We start from the raw sequence: 12619 nt of genomic DNA, 5'->3' as shown, positions 1-12619 counted from the left end.
TTCACATAGGAATTCAACACACAATATCAAGCATGAAAACTAGACATGCTTAAAGAATTCACAAAACATACAATGAACTAACCAAAGTCTAACTCAAGTAGACCGTAACCTACCTCAAACGTAGAGCTGGAAGAACGCAAGTCACTTTGCTACAACTTTTCCTTTCCTTAAAGCCTCAGAATGCTCAAGGTCTAGAAATTGAAGGCTCAATGAGTCACAATTTCCCAAATCACAAGTACCATTCAAGAATGCCCTTCCCTTTTACCCCATTTCAATGGGTGGATGATTTTCTACATGTAAAACGACCTAACAAGGGCCTTAGTAATCATTAATCATCAAATTATAATGATATTATATCAACATTCCCACAACGAGTAGTTTTCATGGTCAAGACACCATTTTTATGGAACCCTAGGTCTCAATTCACTTAGTTTATGGCTTTAACCATAACCCATCAAGTTTAGAAGGTTCATTAATTTCTAGGGTTTCTTTTACAATTCCACCATTGAAGACCCACAAAAATGATGATAACCATAAAGATGATACGGAATGGTTGGAAGGAGTAAATGAAACTTACCTCTCAAGAGTTTCTTGCCCTAGCTTGAATTTTCACCCTAGGTGCTTATGGGGAACTGTGTTGGGGTATTATGAATAAAGAATATGAGACTAAGTCTTTAAAACACGAATTTTGTCCCCCCGTTGATCGCTGAGGCGGTCGTTCTATAGCGGCCAAGCAACCGCTATAGTGGACCTAAGGAAAATCGGCTCGCCGCTATAGCGTTCCATCCCCCGCTATAGCAGTATCGCCGTAGCAGGCCATAGCCCATCACAGAGGCCACAAGAGAAATGGCTGGCCGCTGGAAGTGGTCATCCCACCACTACAGCGGTACCACCACAACTGTACTCCCATTTCGCGACGGTACCATTTTGGGCAAATGAGCTCGACTTTTTTTCCACTCCCCCCCCCCCTCTTTCATTCCACATTTCATCATACAAATACACTTATGGCCTCAGAGTTCTAATTCCCTGCATCACCCCCGACAGACTCAATCAAAATTAAACAGCATCATAAGTAAGTCAAGTTTCAGCTCTAAAGCTTACAAAATCGAGTTCTACTGGCTCTTTCTACCCTTGGGAACGTTCTATTTGGTGGGGTGACCCTACGCTTTCCATAATGACCGGAAGAGTCATTACATCAGATACCAATTAAGATACCGTTCGTCCCTGAACGGACAAGGATGAGTAAACGAAGAGAAATTACCTGTCCCGGTGAAAAGCTGAGGATACTTGCTACACATATCAGATTCTGTTTCCCAAGTAGCTTCCTTTACCGGACGATTCTTCCACTGAACTTTCACCGAGGCTATTTTCTTGGACCTCAACTTGCGGACATCCATATCTAAGATGGCAACGGCCTCCTTCTCATATGAAAAATTCTCATATAATAAAATCGAATCCCAATGGATTATGTATGAACTATCCCCGTGATACCTCTTCAACATCGAAACGTGGAACACCGGATGAACTCCTGATAAACCCGGAGGCAAGGCCAACTTATAAGCCACCTCCCCCATATGCTTGAGGATCTCAAACAGCCTAATGTACCTCGGGCTAAGCTTGCCTTTCTTTCTGAACCTTATCACACCCTTCCTGGGTGAGACCTTCAGCAACACTTGCTCTCCCTCTACAAACTCAAGATCTCGGACCTTACGGTCCGCATACTCTTTTTGACTGCTCTGGGCTACTAGGAGCTTCGCTTGGATCACCTTTACTTTCTCTAAGGACTCTCTCAGAAGATCAGTGCCCCAAGGCCACACCTCGAACGCATCGAACCATCCAATAGGAGACCTACACCTCCTCCCATACAACACCTCAAACGGAGCCATATCGATACTCGAGTGGTAGCTATAGTTATATGCAAATTCGGCCAAAGGTAAGAACCAATCCTAATGCCCACCAAAGTCTATCACACACGCACAAAACATGTCCTCAAGGACCTGATTAGTTCGCTCAGACTACCCGTCAGACTGTGGGTGGAACGCTGTATTAAGATCCAACCTCGTACCCAACTCCTCATGCAAACACTCCCAAAATCTTAATGTGAACGTGGTGCCCCTGTCGGACACAATGGAGATAGGAACCCCATGAAGCCTAACCACCTCACACATGTAGATTTTAGCCAATTTCTCCGCATCATAAGTTATCTTCACCGAAATGAAGTGGGCAGACTTAGTCAACCTATCAATAATTACCCAAATGGAGTCAAACTTCCCCAACACCTTTGGAAGACCCACCACGAAATCCATGGCTATTATTTTCCACTTCCACTCGGGAATGGGCATCCTCTGAAGTGTGCCCCCAGGTTTTTTATGCCCATACTTCACCTGTTGGCAATTCAGACACTTAGCAACAAACTCTATGATTTCACGCTTCATCCTAGTCCACTAATAATGTTGCCTCAAATCCCGATACATCTTAGTAGTGCTAAGATGAATAGAATACCTTAAACTATGAGCCTCTGTCAGAATGGTCTTGATCAAATCGCCCACACGTGGCACACATACTCTCCCTTTGATTCGCAGCACACCTTCCTCATCAATCATGGCCTCTTTGGCCTCACCACGCAACACCTTATCACGTATTTTACGCAACTTAGCATTCTCAAATTGTTTAGCCTTAATCTATTCTAAAAATGATGATCGAGCCTCAACACAAGCCAACACCCTGTATTTGTTGGAAATATCCAGCCTCATAAAACTGTTAGCCAGAGTCTGAACCTCTCTAGCCAACGGACGCTCCAAAGAAATCAAACGAGCCAGACTCCCCATACTAGCGACCTTCCTGCTCAGTGCGTCTGCCACTACATTTGCCTTACCAGGATGATACAAAATGGTGATGTCATAGTCCTTCAGCAGTTCTATCCATCTCCGCTGCCTAGAGTTCAGATCTCTCTAAGTGAACACATGCTGCAAACTGCGATGGTCTATGTACACCATACAAGTAGTGTCTCCAGATTTTCAATGCGAACACCACCGCTGCCAACTCTAAGTCATGAGTAGGATTGTTCTTCTCATGCACTTTCAACTGCCGAGAAGCATGGGCAATCACCTTCTTTTCCTGCATCAAAACAGCAGCCAAACCAGAACGTGAAGCATCACAATAAACAACAAAATCCTTTCCCTCCACAGGTAATGCTAGTACAGGCGCTGTAGTTAACAATGTCTTGAGCTTTTGAAAGCTCTGCTCACACTCATCGGACCACTGAAACGGTACCTCCTTCTGAGTCAAACGATCAAATGAGAAGCAATAGAGGCAAAACCCCTTCATAAATCGACGATTATAGCTAGCCAGGCCCATGAAGCTACGGATCTCTGTCACTTATGTGGGCCTAGCCCACTCCCTGACTGCCTGAATTTTCTGAGGATCTGCCATAATACCCTCCTTCGAAATAACATGCCCCAAGAAAGACACAGAAGACAACCAAAATTTACACTTGGAGAATTTAGCATATAACTCCTTCTCCCGCAGTACCCCAAGAGCAATTCTCAAATATTTCTCATGCTCTTCCTTACTTCTAGAGTACACCAGGATATCATCAATGAACATTATTATGAAAGAGTCTAAATAGGGCTTAAACACACTGTTTATCAAATCCATAAACGCTGTTGGGGCATTAGTAAGCCTGAAAGACATAACAAAGAACTCGTAGTGTCCATACCTGGTCCGAAAAGCTATCTTAGGAATATCCTCCGCCCGAATCTTCAGCTGATGGTACCCTCACCTCAAATCAATTTTAGAGGACACAGAAGCTCCATGTAACTAATCAAACAAGTCATCAATATGGGGAATGGGATACTTATTCGGGATATTTACCTTATTCAACTGACGATAATCAATACACATACGCATAGACCCATCCTTCTTCTTAACAAACAACACAAGATTACCCCACGGAGAGGCAATAGGGCGAATAAGCCCTTACTTAGAAGATCTTGCAACTGCTCTTATAATTCCCCGAGTTCTGCTTGCGCCATCCTATAAGGTGGTATAGAGATAGGACGAGTCCTTGGGTCTAAATCAATCCTGAAATCAATGTCACGATCTGGTGGCATACCAGGCAAGTCCGTAGGGAACACATGCGCAAACTCGTGTATCACTGGAACCAAATCAATAGATGGAGTATCTCATGACTGGTATCACGAATATGTGCCAAGGAAGCTAAACAACCCTTCTCCACTAGCTTCCTCTAGTTTCTTAGCACGAACAAAAGATTTAAATTTCTTAGGGAGGGGACTAAGGTTACCCTTCCACTCAAGTATAGGTGTCCCAGGCATGTCTAAGGTAAAAGTCTTAGAATGGCAATCTAGTATAGCATAATACGGGGACAACCAACTCATGCCTAATATGACATTGAAATCTACCATGTTTAAGATCATCAAATCTGCCTAAGTACTATACCCCATAAAGTGATCGCACAAGATGGGTAGACCCTATCTACTACCACTGAATCCCCGACTGGAGTAGATACATAAATAGGAACATCAAGAGTATCACACACCATATCCAAACCCACAGCAAAATATGTAGCACATAAGAAAAAGTATAGCCGGGATCAAACAAAACAGAAGCCATCTGGTCATAAACTGAGATAGTACTTGTGATAATCATATCAGAGGCCTCAGCCTCGAGTCTACCTAGGAAAGCACACAAATGATCGCACCCTTCAGCGGCTCCGTGAATCCCGCTGCGATTACCACGCATCGGTCCGAGCCTCGCCACGCGGCCATCGTCCGCCTCTACCCTTTCGAGGACCGCCGGTTGGGGTGGCACCACCCCTGGCCCGCTCGTGTGGCTGCCTCGCCCTGTCGGTGCGCGATCCTTACCCCTTCGATCTGGTGTAAACGGGGCTCGGGAGCGATATAAGTTCCACCGCCCACTCGGCTACAAGTCTGGGCAATACCTGCGATGTGCCTGTCTCACCACACTCGTAACATGCACGGTCTAACATAGGTCGCCGAAATCGTGCTTCGATGAAAAAGATAGCCCCCATGCCGACCAAAGCCCGATAATTTACCTCCCCGACGGCCCCCGGTGACACTTGCATCGAGGACCGAATCGGGACTTCCGAATATATCTACTGAGCTCGACCCTCGAAGGAGTTCTCAAACCCTTCCCTTCGGACCTTTTTTTCTACCTGTTTCGCATGACTTTCCTGCTTAATGCCCTCAACAACACGGACATGCTTAACTACCTCGGAGATAGGCCCCCCCGGTGGCTACAAGAAGGGCGTCGATAAGCGAAGCCCGGCGTTCGATCCCTTCACGAACCGCCGCATCCTCTCTCTCGGTGAGCGACAGGCGAGAGAGCATATCGGGACAGGGAGTGGAAACAGGACTCGTACACAACAATATATGAGTTTCTCTGAATAATATTAGCGAAATCACCCTTCCTTCGATCCCTCAGAGTACACGGGACATACTTATCCAAAAACACGTAATGGGCCCGAACCGAGTCAACGGAGGAGACCCGGGCTTTTGCACTCCACCATAGCTTGGCATCACCCAAGAACTGAAAGGTCACAAACTCTACTCGTACTTGTCCACAGCCCCCATCTTATAAAGCCTCTCATGACAGTCGATGATGAACTTATATGCATCCTCTGACTCAGTACCACAGACCATATGAGGCTTTATTTTAGTGAACCTCCAAAACAGATCATGCTCTTCGTCAGTCATCACTAGCCCTGTAACTGGCCTCAGACAAGCCTCAAAACCCGAAACTTTCTCTAAGCAAGGTGCCAGCGTTTTGCGATCACCGAACCCACGAAGCACGCTACTGTCCGGACCTCCGAGGTCGCTCTTTCTTGCGCCCCTACCCTGGCCGGACCGGGCGGTAGTAGCTCCTGCTGTGCTAACCCATGCAACCAATTTAGCACTTGTGCCATAACATCTAGTATACCCTAAGTAGGCTGACTCCCGGCGGAGCCCGGTACCGCCGCCGGCCGGGCCGGGTGCGGCCGAATCCCCTGCCTCGTTCGGAACCACCGGAGCGAAAGGGGTCGACCCCGGATGCCACCCCGGGGCGCCTACTCACCCTCCTCTCTGCCTCCACCTCTTTCTTTAAATGCTGCCACTCGAGTTCTCACTATATGCGAGGGAGTGAAGGACAGTTAGAAACCAATTTGAATCAGCAGATACCAATTGGAATCAAGTAGCACGAAAGAAAAAAAGAAAAGGGAGTTCTCTTGGTGTCCGGTAGCCTCTCGAAGATATGTTCAGACATCTCTGTACCGATCCGCAAAACTCAACTAGACATGTCCTGGTACGACGAGATCGATGAACCTAAAGCTCTAATACCAACTTCAAGTCACGACCTAACCCGCCATGACTAGAAACCCACACTAACTCCTAGCGGGCGAACCAACACACAAGTCATCTATCCATTCAAGTCCGATTTTATATCAACCATGTTAGTCAGTCATTACTCATTCAAGCATCAAACAAACGAAATAAGTCATGCCATAAAATACTGAAATAAGTGCGGACGTTCTAACTATTAAAAAATCCCCAAAACTTGAAAGTCATTGTTCCAGGACTCTAATCTAAAACATGTCTAAAGAATGAAATCTGTCTAATAAATATCCGTAATGTCTAGAATAGGAAAAGACATCATAAGAGAATGATCTTCGGGCGTCCTGGCATGGATAAATGCTCACCCTAAGTCTGTTAGCAAACGTCCTCAACGCTAGATATGAGGGCGGCTTGCAGTCTCAGTATCACAAACTGCACTCAAAAGAATGCAGCAAGGTAGTATCAGTACAAACACTATGTACTGGTAGATATCATAGGCCGACTAAGATTAGTATCATGCATATCTCATAAAATCAATAGAATGAACAGGCAAAACAACACATGCGAATATCAATAGCCCACAACAAGTCAACCAAGGATAAACACAATCAAGTCACCAAGACATCACGAATCACAATCAACGGAAGCCACAACGAAAATAAGTTTACCACAATAACCACATCCTTTGTACATACATGCTAACTGATGTCATTGCTTAGTAGTCATGACCTGCAGGGGACCCATGGTGTCCATGTACCACTCGTTCTGGATCCACTCCTCAGACCCGAGCATAAACCTCCGCTTCGGAACGAACCTCGAACGCGGGGCATATTAATGTACCTCTTATTTTTGGAACTAACCTCAGACCACGAGCCTATAACTTAGGCCACATTTGTGCCTTTCCATACCCCTTTACAGGACAGTGTTCCTTACTTTCTCATTATCAATGCTTGCGTCATCATTTCATATCACAATATCGCCGAGAAGATTATATTAGCTTCTAGTCACAAACGCATCCATTGTAGATTAAACACACATGAATAGTGGCACGAAGCCTACACAATCACTCAATTGCATTCACATATGAATTCGACACACAATATCACGCATGAAAACTAGACATGCTTTCTCCTAAAGAATTCACAAAACATACAATCAAATAACCAAAGTCTAACTCAAGTAGACCGTAACCAACCTCAAACGTAGAGCTGGAACAATGCAAGTTAATCCGCTACAGCTTTTCCTTTCCTTAAAGCCTCAAAACGCTCAAAATCTGGAAATAGAAGGCTCAATGAGTCACAATTTCCCAAATCAAAAGTACCGATTCAAGAATACCCTTCCCTTTTACCCCATTTCAATGTGTGGATGATTTTCTACGTGTAAAACAACCTAACAAGGGTCTTAGTAATCATTAATCATCAAATTATACTGATATTATATCAACATTCCCACTATGAGCAGTTTTCATGGTCAAGACGCCATTTTTATGAAACCCTAGGACTCAATTCACTTAGTTTATGGCTCTAAGGATTCAATTCATGATTAAGAAAAATTAACCCAAGCCTTTAGATAATAAATAAGTGATAATAACCATAACCCATCAAGTTTAGAAGGTTCATTAATTTCTAGCGTTTCTATTACAATTCCACCATTGAAGACCCACAAAAGTGATGATAACCATAAAGATGATACAGAATGGTTTGAAGGAGTAAATAAAACTTACCTCTCAAGAGTTTCTTGCCCTGGCTTGAATTTTCACCCTAGGTGCTTGTGGGGAACTGTGTCGGGGAAATAGAACCAAAATTATTTTTTGTCACATTTTGAGAGAATATTATCATTATCTTTTGTTGCGTCTATGTTTGCAAACGATTCGTGTTCCTATCCGTTCTAAATGATTTACGAATCGTTTTTTCTAATTCAACTAAGTTCTAAATAAATGGATTCCAATATTTTACAAGCATTCATATCAACATCATTCACAAAGTGTATGAAAATAAAAGATATGGATGGCTGGTAGGCCTACCGAGCCCACTAGTTGACCATTTTCACCCATGGTTGAGCCTTCAATGTTGGATTCAGACTCAAGGGAAAGAAAAGGTGTTGAGCCTCTGGCCAAACAAACCAAGGTCATGCAGGTTCAGCCCAAATAGCCCACGTCGCATACAGTTTATGCAAAGAGAAGGGGAAAACGAAGATAATGGTTAGAGGGCATCTGCACTTTGAAACCTATATAACAAATATTCTTACTATAACAATACTATTCAAATTCAATCATAGACACGCGAACATATATCAGTGATATATATATATATAAGACGTATACAGTCACAGTAAGCCAAAACAGATGCCAAATAGATTCAACAAGACAGGAGGAGTTGCAATAATAGCCCAAACTGTAAAATAACCGCACAAAGGCGCAAACATGATATCATGTACAAGTAAATTAGGACTAATTCTTAGAAGGAACAAATAAAGAATAGACATAAATTAATTAATCAACAAAGCCTTCAGATTAAATAGTCTCATGATATATCTTTGATAGACATGATATATACTCAAGTATATGCGGAGACATATGTGGATTATATACCACTGTATACTTCATGTATATCAAAAAGTAGCAACAAAGGGTAGAAGAAGCCAGAAAGAGGAAAAGAGATTTCTCATTGACTTATCATCAGTGCATCAAATATACCAAATATACACATATATTCAATGATGCATTTTTGACATATACTCAGCAAATTACACTTACTAAAGAGAAACCTTCATCATGCTTTTAATGACACAGAGATGATCATACAAACGAGTAATTTACTCCATATATTTCATTCCTTGGTCCTATTCTGATTATGATTTGACTACAAGTTACATATACATAACTTAACCATAAAGGAGAAGCTAAAGGGGAATCATGATGTTTTGACAGACGTTTGCATATTCCCAAATCACATATTGAATTCATTTTAACTCTTTAGGACTGCGTTGACCTATCCAGAAAGATTGAGATGCACCAATGGTTTTTGCAAGTTTCAAGTTTATTCTAACAGTAGATGAAGGCATTCATGGGGTTCATTCCTCAAAAAAAAGTTTAGACAAAAAACAAAGTGCTGAAACAAAACATTGCAGGTTCAAGGATAACCAACATAGACTCTCACATTTTGGCAACAATTCACATAATAATAAATGCAGGACAAAATCGATATTTCTTCTAAATTAAGAACAACTACAATGGTTATTGTAACGACCCGATTGGTCGTTACAGTGCTATTGACATTTTTACCCCTATTGACCCTTTCCCGAGGTCATCGGGGAGTTTATGTGTGAATATAGGAAGTTTGAGTCCTAAAGTGAGATATGTTTGACTCAAAGTTGACTTGTGGGTAAACAGACCTTTTTCGAGATTCTGTCGATTCTGAGAGGTCCGGATAACCATTTATGACTTGGTGGAATGTTCGGTTCAATTTCTAAGGCACTTGGAAGCATTTGGGACTTGCATTGAAAACTTGACTTTAGGCCATTGGGGATTGACTTGGTCAAATAGACCTCTGTTGGAAATACCGAGGCCATGGATGAGTTCATAGCGCGTTTTTATATGTGTTTGCATATTTGTTGTGTATCTGTGGGGCCTCGGGTGACAGTCAAATTTTGGGTAGAGACTTATCAAATACCAGGATTTTCTGGTGTCTAGTGTCCGCTACAGTGGCACAGACTAACGGTGGCGGTCCCGCTTGTTACACCTCGGAGAATTTTTCGTTGATGCACAGTGAATAGACTAACGAAGAGCACGAAGTATATGGTATTTCACTAAGTAAGGAATGATATTTGATGACCCTAATTAAGATTTCAAAGACATTCGATGTTAGACGAGAAACTTTGCCAAGAGAAGGCAAGGCATACGATATGTATCGGAAAGGATTTATGAGTAACAAGTTAATGATGATTTAATGATGCTTCGGAGAAGAGTTATAACGTCCCTTAGATTTTTAATGAGGTGATAAACAAGCATCAAGAAGGCTCCATAAAGATTGGAGATCAAACGAGTCGACGAGAACGAACTTCGGAGAACTGGGCATTATACGACCAAACATACTAGCCGTATAAATGATACGGGCCATATGTTCAACCGTATAATCAGCCCAGATTTGCACCCCTCTCTGGACCAAATCTACGGCCATACATATGGTCAGTATAATTTATACAGACCGTATATTGGTCCGTATAAACTGGTCGGGACAGATTTGAGTTATTAATAAGGGACCAAGTTTCATTTCATTTCATTTCCCTTTCACACTTCTCTCTAGAATATCTCTCCACATTTATCCCATAAGAATTCACTTGAGATATTAGTGTTCAACTTCATCAAACCAAGTGAATCAAGTGTAAGAAACCCATTAAACTTCATCCAAGACAAGAATCCAAGTGAAGGAGAAACTAGGGTTTTGCTCAAGTGAAGTGTTTGCACCCAAGGGGTCATTCCTACACCATCTAAGGTAAGTTTTATGGTATTTCCATGTTGTTTAAGGTATTGAAAAGTTGAAACACTTGGATTATAGAAGGAAGTAGAAAATGGGTCATGAATGTGGGAAGAGTGTCACTTTTGAGTAATAGTTGGATTGAGTCATGATCCTTGATGTATTGTGATTATAATAATGTTATAAATGATATTGAGAACATGGGATAGAGATTTTATGTGAATGAACGTAATCGTGTGTTATGACCATGAATATGGATGATTGGAAGTGAATTGAGAAGTAAGGATAATGTAGGTGAATAAAGGCTATTGTTATGATGTTGTGAATGTTATTATTGATGTTTGGGAGTTGATACATGATATGTAGATGCTGCCCAACTTTCTTTAGCTTTAGTTTAGTATGCAAGCTATCGATTTTCTAATGTTAGTATGTACTCTAATGAAGGTAGAAACGTGAGCATTGAAGGAGAACGTGCAAGTGATAGAATAGTTGAACGGAAAGGTATGTAAGGTTAACCCTTCTTTCATAAGTCATGGTGTTATATCCTGTATTTCGTACACTGGGACAATCCGGGTTAGCTATGATAAGTTAGAGATAAAGCCATTCCGGGATGCGAAGTCGGGATTTTTGACCTTCGGTTCTGTTTTGAGACATAAAGTGTTCATGAATTGGTTGGCATGGAACAACTAGGAAAATTTGGGACCAAAAATGGAATAATTGAAAGTTGGGAATTATTGAACAAAAGGGGCCTTTGGCCATGTGGTGTTGTTATGGTCCCACACACTTTGTGGCCAATTTTAATTGGTCCAACCCATGTGTGGGCGATGGACACTTGGATGGTTTATCTAGGGACATAAAAGATTACTTCTAAGTCATCTTTCTTCATTCTCAACACTTAGAAAAAAAAAAACTTGGAGGAACCAAGAACAACAACCATTCGGCCAAAGGAGTGGAAAACCAAGTCCAAATTTAGCCATCCCAAAAATATTTCTTTGATGCAAATCCACTAATTGGAGATACCTAAGTAGCGTGGAAGTGTTGTTTGGGTCATCAAACCATCCGTTTTGTAAATCGCTAACCCTAGCCTATTTGTGGAGTTGAAGAAGAAAGGTAAGATTAAATCATGTTTTATGTGTTATGAATGGTGTATGCATGTTGTAGTATGTTGAAATGGATGAAAATCATGAAATATGGCATGTTGGAGTTGAGGCCGTGTGTATGAGGTTTGATCGTGTAAGTGTGTGTGTTGTGTTGAAGTGATGAATCAATTTTATGTAGCATGTTTAGTTGTGTAGTATGAAGAAAAAAATGAGACTCATCAATATATGTATATGTGTAGTATGGCCGAGTATGGGTCATATTATATGACAAGAATGGATTAATTCTAGTTAGAATTTTGAATGTCGTTGTTATGAATTCTATGTTGGAAATGAGAGTTTAATGACTCAAGATTGATGTTGTGATTGTATGGGCTGATTTGGAGGTTATTGTGCATTTAATGTAATTTGTATATTTATGAGAATGACATTGTTAGAATGTGGATTGTTGGTGCAAATCATGATTTGGAAGTGAGGAATGGGTTATAGTTGTGTTCTCGGGTTTGGGGCTGTTTTCGGGTAAATTGGAGCAACTGTTGGAATGTTGGAAATGTTGTATGAATTGTTAAAAATGTCCTTGAATATTGTTGGCATGGGTTCAGGTTAGTATTTGAATGTATAAGTGTTGATGTTGGCTCGAAGGTAAGCCGTTGAATTGAATATTATGAATGTTGTTGAATGATGTAAAAGAGGGTTA

At 41.7% G+C, this 12619-nt stretch overlaps 1 protein-coding gene across 1 annotated transcript; it reads right to left on the bottom strand.

Annotated features, from left to right (window-relative positions):
* Positions 1-1018: 1018 nt before the first annotated feature.
* LOC132048867 (uncharacterized) lies at positions 1019-1886 on the bottom strand. The gene is made up of 2 exons (XM_059439554.1): positions 1262-1886; positions 1019-1026 (listed from the first exon to the last, which is right to left on the bottom strand). The coding sequence occupies exons 1-2, from the start codon at positions 1884-1886 to the stop codon at positions 1019-1021; spliced, it is 633 nt and encodes a 210-aa protein (XP_059295537.1).
* Between the last annotated feature and the right edge of the window lie 10733 nt (positions 1887-12619).

Source organism: Lycium ferocissimum, chromosome 3 (assembly GCF_029784015.1).
Source record: "Lycium ferocissimum isolate CSIRO_LF1 chromosome 3, AGI_CSIRO_Lferr_CH_V1, whole genome shotgun sequence".
Lineage (NCBI taxonomy): Eukaryota > Viridiplantae > Streptophyta > Magnoliopsida > Solanales > Solanaceae > Lycium > Lycium ferocissimum.
The sequence above is the reverse complement of the archived record's forward strand: the minus strand, read 5'-3'. Positions and strand labels throughout refer to the sequence as shown.

Bases quoted from the DNA above. Each gene is read 5' to 3' on its own strand.
- LOC132048867 (XM_059439554.1), bottom strand. From the start codon at position 1,886: ATGGCTCCGTTTGAGGTGTTGTATGGGAGGAGGTGTAGGTCTCCTATT.